At 43.9% G+C, this 19,347-nt stretch overlaps 1 protein-coding gene across 1 annotated transcript in view; it reads left to right on the top strand.

The window, feature by feature from the left end:
• The window catches only part of Ehd4 (EH domain containing 4), a 69,615-nt gene that overhangs the window by 24,318 nt on the left and 25,950 nt on the right, over positions 1-19,347 (top strand). Inside the window, exon 3 of the mRNA XM_031371568.1 lies at positions 1,664-1,761. Within this exon, the coding sequence (XP_031227428.1) occupies positions 1,664-1,761 (98 nt within the window). The remainder of the gene's footprint in view (positions 1-1,663; positions 1,762-19,347) is intronic.

Raw genomic sequence — 19,347 nt, 5'->3', positions numbered from 1 at the left:
TGTTCTGCTCACATTCCTGCTCTGCTCATACTGTGCAGTTGGACTTAGGGTATGAGAGGGACCAGAGGAGAAGGAATGAAGTGTTTCTCTTACATACTCGGCTGTATTTGTGACATTATGGGGATTAACTTTATGCACTGAGTTCTACTAATCTGACTTGGGAGATACTAGCTTGTAGTCTCCTGCCAGCCAAGCGTTATTGCAAGACCCCATGATGTCATAAGTGCGCTGTGCTTCAGAGTTGGCTTGCTTTCATCTCTTGGACTGATTTGGAAGTACAGAAAAGAATGTGTGACTCTCTAGTCCTGAGCCCCTTAAAGGACAGTTCTCATGAGTGTCAGCGATGGTACTGTGGGCCTGAATGTCCTCCCCTGCCCACGGCGGCTCTGGCCACAGCTGTGGGGGCTGTAAGGCCACCTTGTGCCTTGTCCTACATTCCGAGCATACTTTCTTTCTGAGTAGTCCCCACCACTTCCACTGAATGGAAGAGCTGAGCTGTTCCCAAGTGTTTTCAAGCCTCTGCCCACACAGATACAGAAGTCAGGCACTTTTAAAACAGGAAGAGGAGAGGCATTCTGTTTCCCCCTTAAAGTGTACACAGACCAAACAAAGATCCAAACCAGGCTCTTTGCCTAGGGTGGAAGTAACAAGGTTCTTCCTGCTATTACTCATTGCTGCACAATGGGAACACTCCCAAGGACAGGGCAGATTCTAGTTTAGTTGTCTCCCTTTGCAAAGAAGGAAACTGAGATCCACAGGGAAAGGCCTTTGTCTAAGGTCTCAGGGAAAATTATTGACAAAGGCTGAACAGATTTTAAGCCCAAGTCTGCTAAAGCACAAGTCAAAATTTCCTTCCATCTCACTCTGCTTCCCAGTTGTTGGACAGATAACCAGAGGCATAGCAACAGGGACTCTAGTCAGAAGGAGGAGGTAGTAACAAGTGAAAGAGACCAGGAAAGAGACTTGAAGTGGTCAGGACCTCTGTTGATTGCATCTCCTCACCTAGACTCAGAGCTCCCTTAGGATTCCTAAGCATCTGAGGGATGATATTACCCAGAGGTACCTAACCTTTGCTGAACTTGAAGCACAGGCTCTTTGGACTACATGCTGGGTCATTGGTGCATCAGAAAGGGACACCAGCCCTGGACATCTCGCTGTCTGCAGAACAGTGGGCAGGATAGGACAGACTTAGATAGTCTAGCTTAGGAGAAGGTGCACCCTGAAGGAGGCAGCAGAAACTTGGGATGCTTGGACAAGGAGGTAGGGACAGGAGGCATATGGGGGTAGGAATCAGACTGAGTTTAAGGCTCAACTGTGAGTGTCACAGCTACTTAAATTTTGTGAGATTCATAGAAGAATGTTAATTTAGGGATCAAAGTAGGTAATATTTGTAAAATACCCAAGTGTTTGATAAATAAACCGCAATTAACACTAAGGGATCAAGCAGAAGGTAGAAATGGGTTGCAGTCCGTCTCCCACGCCTGTCTATGGAATGGCATCTATTCTGTGGCCCCAGTGAAGTTACCTTCAGTTTCCTCCACATCCCTACTATACAGCCCACTTCATAGGCATCTTTAGCCTCTGTCTAACTCCTTTTTACAGACATCAGAGAGTAGAGAGCTCACAGTTAGAGACTTCTCCAACTTTGTTCTGTCTCTTCCAGATTCATGTGCTCACAGCTGCCCAACCAAGTTCTGAAGAGCATCAGCATCATCGACAGTCCTGGCATTCTGTCTGGGGAGAAGCAGCGCATCAGCCGAGGTCAGTGCTCCAGCTGCTCCTCCCACCCTCTCCAGAGCTGTCTGCAGCCCCTCAGCTATGAGCTGAGCATTTCTACTCCCATCCCATTCTTTCCGTCCTCCAGGACAGTCACAGCCCAAGGCCTCCCACAGTATCCTAGGCAGCCAAAGGAACCCCAAGGAGCAAGTAAAAGTGGTATCATAGATTCTGCCATTTTAGCTAGTACCCAACTCAGGTAAATCTCCAGCATTCTAGAGGGTTACCTAGTAACTGTTCACCTGGACACATGATAACCCTCCCACTGCTGTGGATTTCACCCTGGGAGCCCCTGAATCATCTTGCCCTGTGGAAGCTTTTACTAGGCAGACTTTCTCTATCCTGAGATGGGAACACAGCAGAAGCAGGCATGTTTCCTGTCCTTGAGGAAGGAGAAATGAAGCAGACACCCTTCATGTTGTCATAGATCTAAATAGGGATTGGGTGAAACACCACGAACTGCAGCCCAGTGTCAAGGCATGAGGGAGTCTGCCCTGGCTCAGGAGTATGGAAAGAGGCACCCCTGAGGCAGTGACATTTGAACCAGGATCTGAAGGATGAGTAAGAATTACTCAAAGGAAATTCTGATGTGGAAAGAGCCTGTATATCAGAAGATCAGAAAGTGCTTGGACAATGACATGGGTCCCATAGCCTTTAGCAGACAAGGCCATGGCTGTTTCCCGACCTGGGCACTGGTTGCAGCAGGTACACTGCTGCCTTCTGGTTCCACTTCCAGAGAAAAGAGTCATGGGACAGATTCTAGGACAGAGCAACATAGAGGAGAACTGCCCAGCAGGAAGAGTTCAGCTTGGATCCAGAGGTTATGGTTGTGAGACAGGGCAAATAAACCTACTCCCCACACTGCCCTTGGAAGGAAAACGTGCTTCTGAGGTGCTTTGCTGCGGTAACTTCCTGTTAAGAGCTTCACAGCTTTTGCACAGCATGCCAGGGAACCATGCATGCCAAGCCTAAGTGGCAGCCAGTCTGGAGTCAGCCATGGGTGTGACCAACAGTGAACTCTTCACAGTCCAGGAAGCAGAAGTGGAGTTGCTCACTCCATGCAAGCTGCTTGCTAGCATTGAAAGGGCTTCTGTGGCCAGTGTCCCTCCTTCCTTTGGCATTCTGTGGACCCACAGAGAGCGGGGTCTGTCTGAGCTAAGACCTTCCCAAGGCTCGTCCTGGGGTTCTTTACTGTTCTTGCAGAGATGCTCACAGTGTCACTATCTTGAGTCTTCACAGAATCTGATGATTAAGAAAAAAAAAAAGAAAAACAGCCTTACATTGGTTTTCTCTCATGAAGATTCTTGTTGTTGTTTTTGGTTATAAAAATAATAGCTATTGTAAAGAATGCGAATGAGTAAGGGTGTAAAGAAACTCACACACTCAGAACAGCTCTTACTACATATCTAAACACAAAATTTCTAACAGAAATGCATTGACCAAGCACATGTTCTACAGTTGATATTTTGCCATAATTGTCTCCATGGAAACCTGAAAGGAACATAAGCATTTTGCTTTACTAATAATGTGGTTGTCATAGTATGAACACTCATTCTTACAGAAAGCATTACAAGTTTTTTGTTTGTTTTTGTGAATCTTTGTAGCTCAGTGCCAGAGGGTTTTGGTTTCATTTGAGATAGGTAAGGTCTTATGTGTCTGAGGTCAGTGAGACCCTGGCTCAGGAAACAAGGTAGATAGCATCTGAGAAATGGCAGCCAACATTAACTCCTGACTGCCACATGCTTGGGCATGCCTGGACACCTGTGGGATTGAGCGCACATACCCCAGTTCCACCATTAATCTGAAAGGCTGGTAAAATGTTTTGTTAAGGGGGGAAAAAGCAACTGTTACAGTTCTTCTGAACTATCCCAGTTTACTGCTTCTACATGTCTGACTTAAAAGTATTCTAGAGAAATATGTGACCCTGATAAATCTTTTTACCACAGAATTTTAGGGCTTCCAGAGTGTGGCTTCCACCTTATGCTCCTTTCTTCCCCAAGGCAGGCCTTTGGACAATGCTCACCTCCCATAACCTCACAGTTTCTCTTTGTGTAGTAATTACGTATCTTTCAGACTCTAGCTGCTTCCTGGTGGTGCTGAAGCTTGGAGTGATGCTTCTAGTGTGCTTTGAAGATGAGTTTCTTTCAACACTTGACATGCTCTGACTCACATCCTGGTCTGATTTACTGTGTGTGCACTCACATCCTATGACAGAAATAGCACATATGGCTCAAGCCCCCCAGATGATCCCTGACATTCTAAGGGACATAGCAACTGGTGGAAAAGGACCTCATGACCTAAATAGCAGTGCTGTGCATTATAGCCAGGGTCCCAAGCCTTTTGGTGTTAGGGACATAGTTGGTGATTGGAGTCACTCAACTAACATATTCACGGTATTAACTGTAAAGAATATATAGTGCCTTAAGTCTGCTTCATCTTCAACAACTGTACACATCTCACATGTGCTCGGACTGTTCTTCTGTCCTTCTGTCCAGCTAAGACCACAGCCCTGCCATTGCTAGTAATTAAGGTCAGCATTGGCCGATGCAGTATTTACTAACTGAGTGCATGGGCATTAAAAACATTCTACGCTGACTTTATTGTGAGTGTCTGACTCCCTTACGAAGCCTATAAAAGCAAAGGGGTGCTGACGTATCATCCCCACTCTCCATTTCACTTTTTGCAATTGTTAGCTTTAACCCTCAGCAAGACTGTGACTTAGTCTCTCGAAGTGTGCATTTGTAATAATGTAATAGCCACGGTGCACTAGACCCTTGCTGTATGTCACTATAAACGCTCCTAGTCATTTGGGATTTATTATCTAATTTAAACCTGAACCTAACCAGGAACCAACAGAACCAAGGACTCTTCACCCTTCCACCTCTAGGAAGCATCCTTGAAAGTGGTCATAAGAATTCTCCCAGCTGCCAGGCAGATGTGTGAGACCTGAGGAGCAGGTTAAAAATCACTGACAGCCTCACACTTGGAGAACGGGCTCAGAGGAGTGCCTGTTTCCAGCACTGGCTGACAGCCTAAGATGTGTAGAAGCCAGCTCACTTTCCTGCCTGTGGGGAGTCTGCAGAGGGCCAGCTGGGAAGGAGTGGTAACTATGAGAGGAGGAGTGTGTGTGAATGCTGACTGCTGAGCACCCCAGGGAGATTTACTGACTCAGCCCTGCAAACCCAGTGTCTGCCATTAGCTTGGGACCAAGCAGATGGTGAGGCAGTTGAGTGTTATGCTACCCTGCAACACATTAGACAGGATGGACCTGAATGGAGAGCTGGCTTCATGTGTCATACTGGCAACCCTCATGCACATTACCCAGAGTAATGATGACCAAGCTCCAGAGATTTAGAGACCAAGCAGCCTAGTACCCATTATGTATGTATGTATGTATATATATATATATATATATATATATATATATATATATATATATATTCAGGAAGGAGTCAGATACTTTAGTGGTAAAAGCTGAAATAGGAACTGTTGAGCTTGGGATTCAGTCATTTGTCTCCCCTTGCCTGTAGCTCTACGCATCCATGTTAATCCTCTCATTGCATTATAAGCACAGTGTCTTTGTTCTGTACCAGGCAGAAAGGCAACTGTGGTTACCAAAGTAATGTGAATGTCTTGCAGAGACATTCCTAGAGAATTCCTCTTCTCTAGGCCAGTCACAGTGAGAGAAGAAGCACATGAGGTTCCTGAGTGATTCCTCGTTATGTTTTACAGTGTTGGGTTGATGCAAAGCATGTTCAACCCACTCTTAGGTTAGAAGCAGCCTTTACCAGTTAGATACCTCTGCAGAATCTGACAGACTCTCGCAATGACCCTAGAAGTCAGGACATTGTACTCTTGCCTCTTGCCTCCTATTGGAGTGTCCTATGCTCCAGAGTCAACAGGAATGTATGAATGAGACTAACTAGGTAATTGGCTTTGGAGTAACCATTTTATACCACTCCATATGGAGATCCTTCAGATGTGTTTTAGTTTAATCACAGCAGAGTACCTTTAGGAACAGTTAGGTTTATTTACTGAAGATACTTTCCTTGGATGGTATGAAGGATTGAATACTTATCAATCAGGAATAAAAACATTCTGATACATTTATAATAACTTTATTGAGATCAAGTAGCAGCTACATATATGTCCCACAAATGTTCTTGCCAATAAAGACTGTGTGGTGGATTATTCAGACTTTTTTCCAAATTATTTTTCTGCAGTGGGTGGGTGAATTCTGACCCAGTTCACTCTTTGGCAGCTTCTTTGCCCAGCACCCAGATTGCTAACGTAATGTGCTGAGACGAGAGAACACATCCATCCACATGCACATCCTTGTTTGTATTCCCAGTCTGTTATCATTCTGGCTCTTCGCCTGTTTGCTTCCTAGACTACTGCTTATTCCAAGCAGAACCTAAGCATCAGCTAGGATGTATTTCTAGACTCGGCATGAAAATCAGTGTGTTCCAGCTGTTTGGGACAAACCTCTTCAAGGCTAGCTCCAGCCGTAGTGTCTGTGACTGAGCGAAACAGGAAAAATGTAACAAGGCAGTCAGTGCCCTCAGCCATGTCTGCAGCACAGGGCATTGAAGTGCTGTGGAATAGTTAGATACAGCTAACTACTGCCTGAGACCGAGTTTGTGTAGCTTCTAAAGACTGATGATGGCAACAGAAATAGAAGAGTTCTTCTCTTCAAAAAAAAAAAAAGACAGATATGGTGGCCCATGTCTTTTATTTCAGTACTTGGTAAACTGAGGCAGGTTTAACAAGTTTGAGGGTGACCTAGGATACATAGTAAGTTTGAAGCCAGCCTGGGCTACTGAGTGAGACCTGTCTCAAACAGCAAACCAAGTGAGGTTAAACCTTTGACTAGATATGGTGGCCCACACTGCAGCACTCAGGAAACAAGAGTTTGAGGCAGGCTTGCCTGGGCTACAGAACAGAATAAAACAAAACAGTAGCCGCAACAAAAATGCAAAGAAGTCTGAAGGGAAAAACAACCTCTTGGCTTAACTCTTGTATAAAATCTACTTGCTCTCCCAGGGCTCATACCTCATCAAATGAAAACTGAAGTTGTCTCAAAGAAAGCCTTGGATCTGGCAAGATGGAAAAAAAAAATGGCAAAAAATGCCCTGTTAATAAAAGCAACACAGCGGTAGTATTTGAGACAGGGAGGATTTAACTGCCTTCTGTGACAGTATTGAACTTCAGAACCACTCTTTAGCATCTGCACACTCACAAACAAACACCTTTGAGTTTGGTGCCTCAGTGTTGGCAAGCCCTATGTACAGGCAGTTTCAATAGACTGCCCACAAACCTGAGGTCCTCAAACTTAATACCACAAAAGAATTGCTGGAGCTAGGAAACAGGCATGGAAGTCCAAACTGTGATTAATAAGGGCACACAAAGAAAAAAAAATAGAAATGACAAAAACAGACTATAATCAGGGAAGTACAAGCATACCTACTTGACAAGTTTTTTGAACTTTAAATACAAAAGACCGGATTTTGATGGCTGCCCAGGAAAAGAGAGAGAACATTTAGAGATATCCAGATAAGAGTGACTTCCCCTTTTAGGTTTTGGAAAGGAGAAGGATTTAAGGGAAAATACAAGCATACACAAAGGCGAATGAGTCTTTCCCAGAAGGCTAAAAGGCCCGGAGCAAGGTGATATAACCACAGCGTGTACTTAAACTTCTTTGTTCCCATAGAAGCACTGTGGTCTTGGCCTAGCTGACCTCAGCATAGAGCAGATGTGGACGGTGTAGTGCAAGGCTGTGGGGGTAAGGCTCGAGTTAAGAGTATGAGCTTACTACAGGGTTTCATTCAACAAATACTTAACTGAGCAAACAAGGTGAACACAATCATGCCCTGGTGGAATTTATGTTACAGTGAAACAGACAAAAAGAAACAGGTAAATTATTCATTGATATGATATCGAGTACTGAGGAGGTGATACGAGACATTGTGCTTGATGAGGAGCCAGTGAGGTGGGCTGGCTACACTTGAGATTACGCGGGTATGTATGAAGATAACCATTTAGCCAAGACCTAAGTTCTGAGAAGGAGCTGGTCCTGCAGAGTTGGGCAGGTCAAGACTACACATTTTGGCCACCCACATGAGTCAGCCCTATCCTACACAGTGTTTAGAGGATACTCTAAATCTCGTGACAAGACCTAAGTTTGGTTCCCAGCACTCAAGGTCTCGCAGCTCACAACTACCTGTACTTCCAGCTCCAGGGGATCTGACACCCTCTTGTGGCCTCTGCAGGTACCTGTATACATGTGTGCATACATATAAATAAAACCAAAAGAAATTATTTGAAAATGTTCAGATGTCATGTATTCATTTGTTGATTTACAATATTACATTTTCATTTTGTTCTGAGATTATTCTTGTAATAATCAATATAAACTTAGAGTCAAATTATTTACTTTGGTTCAGTCAAGGATTGAAGTTCCTAGAGTTAGCACCATGTATATCTTAGTTTGCTTTCTATTGCTATGATAAAAAACATGGCCAAAATCAACTTAGGGAGGAAAGGGCTTATTGGGGTTACATGTCCCTGTGACAGTCTATCATCAAGAGAAGCCAAGGTAGGCACTCAAAGCAGGAGTTGATGCAGAGGCCATTGAGCATTCCTGCTTACTGGCTTGTTTAACCTATCTTAAAACTAACCCAGGACCAACTGACCAGGGGTGGCACCACACACAGTACACTAGGTCTTCCCACATTCAAGAAAATACCCTACAGGATTGCCCACAAGCCACTATGATGGGAGTATTTTCGCAACGGAGGTTTCCTCTTCCCGGATGACCCTAGTTCATATCAAGTTGACAAAAAATTAGCCAGAACAATATAAGAAAGAAGGAGGAATGCAGAGGGAATTAAAAATCTTAGATTCAAATTCAGCTTAGCTATTCACCTGTGATATGGCCTTGGGAACACAGCTGCTTGCTTTGTAGCATAGAATAATACCTATTGCATAGGACTATTATAAATAAGTTAATACATAGAAAGTAGATGGTAGAAGCTGAGCAAATGCCTACTAATACTTAGGAGGTAGGGGTAGATAATCAAGAGTTCAAGGTCAGCCTGAGCTACATCTTGACTTTGAAGCCAACCTGGGCTGTGGGAGACTCTGCCTCAAAAATCCAGGAAGATGCGACTAGAGAGATGGCTAAGGTTGAGTGCATTTACTGCTTTTGCTTAAGACCTGGGTTTGGTTCCCAGAACCCATATTATGGTTCACCAACCACCTGTAACTCCAGTTCCAAAGGATCCAATGTCCTCTTCTGACCTTCTTGGCCCTGTACACGCATGGTGCACGTACATATACTCACATTACATAAATAAATAAGTAAAAAAGAAAAGCCATGAAAAAAGGAAAGGGAGGGAGGGAGAGAGAAGAGAGGACAGGGAGGATAGAAAACAGCAGAGCGTGGTGGTGTAGGCCTGTAATTCCCAACATACATACCAATATGGGCTATATTTTGAGATTTTCTTTTTTAAAAAAAATTTCCAGGTGTGGTAGTGCAACACCTTTAATTCCAGCTCTTGTGAGGCAGAGGCAGAGGCAGGTTCTTCTCTGTGAGTTCCAGGCCAGCCTGGACTATAGTGAGATGCTATCTCAAGCAGGGCTGGAGAGATGGCTCAGAATGGCCCTGCACAGAGTATACACACTCCATAGATGCAAGTGCACACAGGGCTGAACCACATTGGTATCTCTCACTACAGGAGCTGGAATTAAAAAGTGCACCCAGCAGGGAGCCAAGATTAAGCACTCAGCGAAGCTGTTAGGAAAAGGGTTCCTCTTCCCTTTGGGAACCTTACATCTTCTTTATTTAGAATTGTTTGAGCCATCGCCACAATCAAGTTTAGAATACTTATCACCCCAGAAAAAAAACATGCCCTTACTGGTCATACTGGTTCTCCCCTTCAGCTGCAGCTAGGTGATCACTGACCTGCTCTTTGTCTCTTTGGATTTGCTTGCCCTGTGTATTTCATATTAGTTGGACCACCCAGGAAGGGTTTGCGTTTAACATCAGTCATGTTTGCAAGGCTTATCAAGACTTGTTCTCTTTTATGGTGACATAATTTTCAGTCATATGGTTATACCACACTTTATTCATTCATCAGCTGATAGATGTTTGAATTTTGTAACGTTTTGACTGTTGTGAGTGTCCTGTGAGTATTTGTGTGTAAATTTTTGTGAGAACATGTGTTGTCATGTAAAATTGCTAGATTGGACTACAATTGTAAATTTAACCTTTAATTTTTTTAAAGATTTATTTATTATACATAAATACACTGTAGCTGACTTCAGATGCATCTCATTACGGGTGGTTGTGAGTCACCATGTAGTTGCTGGTATTTGAACTCAGGATCTTTGGAAGAGCAGTCAGTGCTCTTGCCTGCTGAGCTATCTCGCCAGCCCCTTTAACTTTTTTTTAAGATTTATTTATTTTCATGTGTGAGAGTGCTTACCTGCATATGTGTACATGTGTTACAGATGACTGTAAGATATATGTGTACTAGGAACAGAAGCCACACTGTCTAAAAGAGCAGTAAGTGTTCTTAACCGCTGAGCCCCAACCTCTTTTTAGACTGGGTCCCACTCTGTATGTAGTCTTAGTTGGCCTCTAACTTGCTAAGTAGACCATGCTAGCCTCCACTTTATAGAGATCTACCTGGCACTTGATCCTCCTTCAAGTGCTGGGATTCAAAGAACGCACCACCAGTTGGCCTGACTAATATTTAACCTTTGGGGAGCTAGTGAACTCCTTTCCAAAGCAGCTATACCATTTCATCATCCTACCATCAAAACCATGAGGAGTCTCTACATCCTCATCAGTGGTGGACTCAGTCCTCTAGCTGTGGGAGTAGTAGTTGGGGCACTCATGACTGATGAGCTACACTCTCGGCTGAGTGTCTGTTGATCCTGGCTCTTCTGGTGGTTATGAAGCAGGATCTCACTTTGGGTTTTATCTGCATTTCCTTCCAGTTGATGATAATGAGCAGCTTCTTGACCACTTGCATATCTTCAGAGAAATGTCCACACAGATTCTTTACCTATTCTTTTTAATTGGGCCTACTTTTTTATTGTTAAATTGCAATAACTATATGTATATTGTAGTCATATATAATTTATAATTTTTTTACACTATGTCTTCACTTTCTTCTCATTTATACCTTCTTTTTTATACATAGATTTCTCATAGATTTATTTCTGTGTCATGTTATATATAGACCTATTCATATATACTTTTTATTTTTAATATACAATCTATATTTCCTTCCCCACCAAAACCATAGGAAGAGATATAAACTCTTCCAGGGTTTCCATTGGGCTTCCTAAGATGATTAACTAACAAAGAACTGTTTCTTAACATCTCAAAAATAGCTGTTCTCAGGCTCTGGGGTCACTGAAGCAGCAGTAGCCCCAGGCCCAAGGAAATGAGAAAGGACAAGAAACAAGTGTAGTGTGATGGGGTTCTGGGAGGAAACTGTCCAGCGACTCCCAGGTAGCAGACTGGCTCCAGAACTCTAAGGCTGGGATGAAGGCAAAGACCCCGCCCCCTTCCCCATGGCTTTTCAGATGCAGCCCACTAAGCAAGGAGAGGAGGAGGAACTGCAGATTAGGCATGCAGGGGTAGGTGTGGGTGGTGAAGAGCCAGCACCCTCCATAAGACTGCCAACCTGCTCAACGATGGGGTAAGATGCCAAAGCACAACAAGAAGATAAGATGATCTAAAATGAAAATGTCTATATCTTCTATATCATCTTACCTTCTTGTGCTTTGGCATCTTAATCTGGGAAGGCCAACTCAAGGTCATGGAGATATACTCGTAAAGCCAGGCATAATGGTGCATACCTGAAACCCCAGCACTTAGGAGATGGAAGGAGGAAAATCGGGTGCCAAAGGTCACCCTTGGCTACAGCCTGGACTACATACATTTTGCTTTTATATTTTCCTAGTAGTTTTATAGTTTAAGCTGTTTCCTGAAGTCATAAACACTTTAAGGTAATTGTTTTATATGGTGTGGGTCAGGAGTACAGCTTCTTTTGTGTGTATGGAAATCCTGCTGTCCCCCCTTCACCATTTGTTGAAAAGATAATTATTCCCCCATCAAATTGTCTTGTTGCCTTGTTTCAAAACTTAATGAGTTCACCAAACACAGTGATGCATTCCTGTAATCCTGGCACTTAGTGGGTAGAAGGATCAAAAGTTCAGGTACAGTCTGGGCTATGTAGAAAGTTCCAGGCTAGTGTGCACTATATAGTAAGATCCTTTCTCTCTCTCTCTCTTTTTTTTTTTTTTTTTTTTTTTTTTTTTTTTTTTTTTTTTTTTTTTTTTTTTTGGTTTTTTCGAGACAGGGTTTCTCTGTGTAGTCCTGGCTGTCCTGGAACTCACTCTGTAGACCAGGCTGGCCTCGAACTCAGAAATCCGCCTGCCTCTGCCTCCCAAGTGCTGGGATTAAAGACGTGCGCCACCACTGCCCGGCGAAGATATTTATTATTTATTTATGTATTATAAGTACACTGTAGCTGTCTTCAGACACTCCAGAAAAGGGCGTCAGATCTCATTATGGGTGGTTGTGAGCCACCATGTGGTTGCTGGGATTTGAACTCATAACCTTCCAAAGAGCAGTCGGTGCTCTTCCCCGCTGAGCCATCTCACCAGCCCCCCTTTTTCAATAATAATAATCATCATCATCTATAGATGTGAGAGTTCATTTTGGGACTCTAGTTGTAGTCTAATTGATCTATTAGTTTGCCCTACGGGACTCTCTTTACTTAGCAACAGGATAAATAGGCAGGCTCACAGCACAGACAGACCTGGGTGAAGATAAAGGGTGATGCTGATATGGAGCTCTTACCAAAGCATGTGTCTGGAGTGCAGTCAAGGGACAGTAACCTTGGATGCCCTTACGGTTATCTCTTCTAGACTATAAAAAGGGGATGGAAACTAAAATGTGGGAACTGAGGGCTTTGGGGAGGTGGGGGAGTGATATGTGTGCTGGAACATGGGCACATAGCCAGTGGGCACACACATGGCAGGAGACTTGGTTTCTATCTTGAAGGTTACTTGGTATAGCGAGGATTAAGAAGTGGGTGGTGGCGTGCTAGGGAACCCTGTTGAATGTCTGTCTACACACTCAGATCATGAAGCCATTTCATACGTTTAGAATTGAGTTTAGTGACCTCTAAACTTTGGACTTGGCATTAACAGAAAAGTGTCAGTCCCCATAGCTGGGGACCCCTGATGATTTGTTGTCAGATTCTATTTTCTGGCTTGTGCTAAGGCCAGTCAGCTCCGGCTGTGAGATGCTAGACATCATTTGCCACTCACACCTCCAACAGGAAATCCTCATTTCTTTTTGCTTTGGAGAAGTTTGCTGACAAACACATTTGTGTCTCCTTTCCACCAATGCCACGGGAAATTCCACATCACTAGCGTTGCTGCTTCCAATCTGAATGTGAACGCATAACCACTGTGACTCAGAATGGCATTTGCCAGGCCCGGGTAGAGATTTTACTAACAGTTTAAATGCATAATTGATCATGGAGAAGGACTGCTTTTTTTCCCAAGCTTAAAGCCTAGACTTTCGCTTGAAAAACAACATGCACACACACACACACACACACATTGATGGTGAGGTAGACATTTTCTTAGTTTATGAAGAGAACAACTGATAATCATAAAACATTTCACAAATGTTTCCATAGATATTGGGAAACAAATTAATTGAAAAATGCTTCTTACCCTTGTAAGTATGAGCTAATACTTGCATAGTGCAACATTGAGTTTTTCCACATATTATTGATTCATTTGCTCCTTGCACCTCTATGGGGTAGGAGCAATTGTCCCATTGTACAGAAGAGAAGAACAAAGTGAGGCACTGAGAAGTTAAGCAAGCATAAGTTATTTGAACATAACTGTGCAACGAGCTGTTCTCATAGATGCCTCTACTTACCACCATACCCTGAACTATGCCTCCAAGACTCACATCCTTGTACAGTCTACTCACCTTGAATTTGGTTGATCTGACCCTTTTGTTGTTGTTGTTGTTGTTGTTATTTGAGACAGGGTTTCTCTATGTAGCCCTGGCTGCCCTGGAATTTACTCGGTAGACCAGGCTGGCCTCAAACTCAGAAATCCACCTGCCTCTGCCACCCAAGGTCTGGGATTAAAGGTGTATGCCACCACTGCCTGGCTGGTCTAACCCTTTAATCTTACTTCCTGATCAATAGAATGTAGTAGAAGGGATATTTCATGATGATGTCCCAAGTCTAAGTCCTAGGAAATCCTTCAGGTTTCACCTGGATCTCTTCGAATGTTTGCTTGGGAAGAAGCCAATGCTGTGCCCTGAGGCCCCTTGGGTGGGGAGGCCTATACCCATCCCCTGGAGAGGCTCAGCCAGCTAGCCACTCAGCTGGTTTGGCTCACATGTGAAGGAAGGCACCATGCATCTCCCAACCAACTCAGTTATACAGTCAGGTAAGTCCAGCCCCAACTGCCATCTGATCTGATGAGGGACCCCCAACCCCAACTAAGAACCACTAGTCAGCTCAGAGCTACCAAAGAAAATGAGCTGCATTTAAACCACCAAGTCCTATGTTGCTTAAACAAAGCAGCTAAAGAGAAGCTGAGTGGGACCCATTGGTTCTCTAACTGTAAGACTTATACATAAACCGGGACAGTGCAGCCCATCAGTCTCACCCTTGAGAAGGCAGCCTTGGAAAGCAATATCATTGATGCTTTCTTCTTTGGGCTGGCTTGTTTTTATGTCACCTTGACACAGCTAGGGTCATCTGGGAAGAAGAAGTCTCATTTAAGGAAATGCCTCTGTGAGATTTGCCTGTAGGTGGGAGAGCCCAGCTCGCTGTAGATGGTGCTTATGCTTTGACAGGTACCCTTTGATACTAAGAAAACAGGCAGAACAAGCCAGTAAGCAGCACTACTCCATGGCCTCTACATTACCTCCTGCCTCCAGGTTCCTGTCCTGTTGGAGTTCCTGCCCAGACTTCCTTCAATAATGACTGTGATGTGGAACTGTAAGCTGAAATAAACCCGTTCCTCCCCAGGTTGCTTTTAGTCAGAGAGTTTTATTAGAGCAATAGAAACTCTAACTAAAACACTCTTCAGATACTAATTAAATCCTCATTTTTCAGAGATTTTATGACAATCTTCAGAAAAACTGTGTGATGAGACCCTACAGTCTCATCATCAGAGGCAGTAGAAAGAAGGGGAAGGAGATCTTCTGACATTGGTTGTCACACTCCACACTGTGCCAGGTGTTCCTGGGCAAGCTCTTCAGCACCTACTGTGCATTCCTGTTGCTTTAGATTTCACAGTAGTAAGAGAGTTGTTTGGCTGAGTCTGTAGAACAGATACCGTAGAGGTCAAAGATGAGCCAAAATACAGAACAAAGGCAAGTTGAAAGAGAAGCTTAAAAAACAGTCAGTATACTCTAGCCAGTGGTGTTCCCACTGTAGTTGTCTAGGCAGGGTGGTCTCTGAGCAGACATATAGGCTGGGCATATAGAATGGCAGGTAAGGCAAGGGACATATTACACTTACAGGTAGAGTGTTTGCCTAGTATGCTTTTGATTTAGTCCCTAGAGCCACCAAAAAAGAACGAAATTTGCCTAACAGAGTTGAGAGAGGCTCTGCAGGAGAACATGCCACATTGGCAAAGGCCAATGTGTTCACGGTGCACTGGTGAGTAGCCAGGAGTGGTGGACAAGGAGGGCCAGGAGGGCCTGCAGGTGTGTGCCAAAGGCCTAGAGAAGAGGCACAAAGATTTCGCTTTGGGAATAATAGGAAGCCATTGAAAGGTTATCTTTTAAACCTCTTGATTACCCAGAATTACCATTATGAACATCCGGACATTTTTCCTGCAGACTACTGGTCAATTTCTGTTGATTGTGTTTCTCTTTGCTTAACACTAGATGTTTCTGTGTCTTCTTGTATCCAGTCCTGTTCTCTCTGCTCCCCCAATTGCATGGCACACTGAAGTGATAAGTTCTAGGCTAAGGCACAGGTGCCACTATCTCCTGGTACCCAGATAAGGAACCTGGGTGGTGAACAGAGGCAGCTTCTCAGGGATTCTGACATAAAAGAGGGCCACTTGGAGCCAGGCAGTGGCGGCGCATGCCTTTAATCCCAGTACTTGGGAGGCAAAGTCAGGCGGATTTCTGAGTTCAAGGCCAGCCTGGTCTACAGAGTGAGTTCCAGGACAGCCAGGGCTACACAGAGAAACCCTATCTGGGAGGGGAAAAAAAAAAAAAGAGTGCCACTTGGAAGATTTGGGAGCAGCCTTAGGTCACTTCTGAGTCAGACCCCTATAACCCTTTCACCACCAACAGATGAAATTTGATGGCTCTCCTAGACTTAGAGCCTTTTCTTTCTCAGAAGGCTGCCTGAGACAGCACTGGCCTAGGCTCTGAGGCTAACCAGTATCTCCCAGAGGAAAACCTCTAATGAGAGTAAAGATCATCCTACCCTGCAGAGGTCACCAGGTGACCAGAGGAAAGGAGTGGTGGCCTGAAGCCTCTGTCCTCTGCCTATCCTGTCACTCCACGTGGAGTGCCCGCTAAGCATTTCAGATCTCACAAGGTAGGGTTTTTACAAACCTCTAATGAGTTTAATGAAGATTTTTCTTTTTTTCACATTTGTGCTTTCAAATGTTTAATAGCCTCCCCTAGTATAATGGGGCCTTTCTTTTCAGATTGCCTCAATCCTACTGTTACATGTGAAAAAACCCAAAACCTTCCATAATAGTCTCTGTCCTCCTCTTGGGGTTGGGGGAGCTATGGTGGGTGAGATGGTTACAAATGCAGGTTCTATATAGTGGAGAAGCAGCATGCTGAGAAGTGCCTCCTGGAGTCTTCCCATTTCCCAGACCCTGCCACAAACTGGGAAGATACTTTGCTGTTTCAAGTCTCCATGCCCTTCCACAGAATAGGAAAAAAATTTTTATCAGAGAGTCCAAGTAAATGCATAGGTGCTCTGTGAATGTTAGCTATTCTCAGTAGCCATGAAGCACAGAGAAAGATTGACTTCAGAGTTCACAGTCACATGTGTAGGCTCCTCTGCCATCCAGACAAGCCTGTAGGTGTGGAAGAGCTGAGGATAAGGGGGCACAGGACCAGTGGTGCAGGTCCCGTGATGCAGGCAAGCTCACAGAGGATGTGGAAGGGGCTGACCTGAGCTCAGATCACAGCACAGAGCCCTGAAGATAAAGGAGAGGACCTGTGTAATCCATTTAGCTGAGTGGTAAATAATGGGTGTGGTGGTCACTGTTTATTGTACAGAGATATGGTTAGACCCAGGATCTCAGTGTTAGCTTGATCCTGGGACTCAGAGATCGACCAAACCTTTTTTCATTTGTTCCTTAGGGAACAAAAGGGGAAAACCAAAATGCGTAGATTGGATATTTGTATTGACAGTAGAGCTAGGGAGACCCAGAGAGTACAGCAAGGCTAGAATTGGGAGGCCTGCCACAGGGAGTGGTCAGGAAAGAGGTGTGACAGCCCAGTTCATATCACAGTTCTAGGTTTTTCTCCCATGGTCCTCTTTCTGTACTCGGTGATATTCTCACATGTACCATGCAGCTTCCTAGAGAAACCCCATCTCACACATTTCACCTGGGTCCAAACATCTCTTGAGTTTTGTTTATTTCTTCATTTCATTTCTGTTTTGAATCAGGGTCTCACTGTATAATCAGGCTGTCCTTAAACTTCTAGAGATCTGCCTGTCTCGGCACCATAACACCAGGCTTTATTTGACTATTTTGAAGTACCATTGGTAACTACAGCTATAACATATGGACTGTTCTTGGTAAAAATAAGTGAATCTTTTTTTCTTAAGGGCCAATTGTAGACTCACCTGGTCTCTGCTGATTGGATCTGTCTTTTCATTTGTAACATAAACTCAGAAAATCTCTAGGTAATGGTTTGGCAAGCCATAACTTAGTTGCTGGAGCTGGTCGTCATGTCTGGCTGCTGCCCCACACTCACAGAAGAACACTTAGGCAGTACTGGGTGTTTTAAAGCAAGGGCAGGGTAGGTTTGGGTTCTTGGAGTCAGGAGTTGTTTACAAGGCCTTTCTTGAGCCCATCATCTTGGTATGCCATTTCTCTTTAAAAAAGCATGGTTTGAAGAATCCCTGTCTTTTTGCCCCTCTGAACCAGGGAATGACAAGATTTATTGTCAAGGTCAAAGCCTTATTTGTCAGTGTTTGGCCTTACCACATTTGGGTGGAGCCTAATGATATTGGCATTTTGCCTCAAGAAAATTCAGGTAATCTTTGCCAAGCTGACTCTTTCTGATTTATAGATACATTGTTTAAGATTTTCTTGTCTGATGTACATAAAACCCACTTGAGAAATGAGAAATGGGTATTTTTTTCATGTGTGACACTGATTCCTTGATGCTGTTAATTTTTATACAATATTGGAAGGCTGAGACCAGTCACTGTTTAAGCATCCTTTGACCTTTCCTCTGGTAGTTTCTTTCAGCATAGCATTGTCTAGAATTGGATCACAAGGAATTAAATTTCTGGGACAAACTGTTTACTGCAATGGACCTTCAATTTGGCCCAAATGCTGTAGCACACAAATTCTATATGGAAGGAATATAATAAATGGGACTTATTACATGCTCATTTTATTAGAGTTAATTATTCAGTACTCCTGTGACCTCTTTAGGCTGATCCTGTAACTACTGGATATCTCTATTAAATGGATGCTAAAAAGCTGAACTGTGTTTCCCAAGCATTCAGTTTTTCATGGCCTCCTATCCAGAACCATATAAGCATCTAGAAACCTTAAGATTCAAAAGATTCCTTGGTGATCACCAGACTTATCTCATAGATGTGGAAACTGAGGCTTGGCAACAGGGAATAGTTAGCTGGGCCAAGTGACAAGACGTGTATGTGTCACTGACAGATACTCAACAATTTCCCTCTCCAGAAAAGGGCCCTCAGTGTCAGATGGCATCCTGCCTTTTCCTAGCCCTCTTTAAGTGAGCTGCTTCTGGACCTGATTTTCTTTGGTTTTTCGAGACAGGGTTTCTCTGTGTAGTCCTGGCTGTCCTGCAACTCACTCTGTAGACCAGGCTGGCCTTGAACTCAGAAATCCACCTGCCTCTGCTTCCCACTGCCTGGCTTGATCTGATTTTCAATCTGAGATGGAAAGTAAGATAGGAAACAATTTTCCTTTTCATTTGGTCACACTACAAGAAGCAGTGGAATTTACTGGGCTAGTATTTACCCAGAACCTTCCTCTATCTAGTGTTGATGGACTGACCCTGTGAGGTGAGACGTTTCCTGATGGTCTGGATGCACTCCCTCAAATCTGCTCTGCCATTATTATTACCCTTACCATCTTCCTGAGCACTGCTATTGTCTGGGAGCAGAGGGCACCTAATTCCAGGCTCTGTGTCCCAGGAAAAAGGATTGGTTAGAAATAAGAATAGAGATAGTTTGTTAAGAAATGGAAAGCACTCCCAGAGGGAGTAAGGTCTTAAAGTTTAACCTCCATGCTCTTTATAGGACATTTGAGTAG

Source organism: Mastomys coucha, unplaced genomic scaffold (assembly GCF_008632895.1).
Source record: "Mastomys coucha isolate ucsf_1 unplaced genomic scaffold, UCSF_Mcou_1 pScaffold15, whole genome shotgun sequence".
In the NCBI taxonomy this organism is placed as follows: Eukaryota; Metazoa; Chordata; class Mammalia; order Rodentia; family Muridae; genus Mastomys; species Mastomys coucha.
Note: the sequence above shows the minus strand (reverse complement) of the source record. Positions and strands in the feature narration are given on the sequence as shown.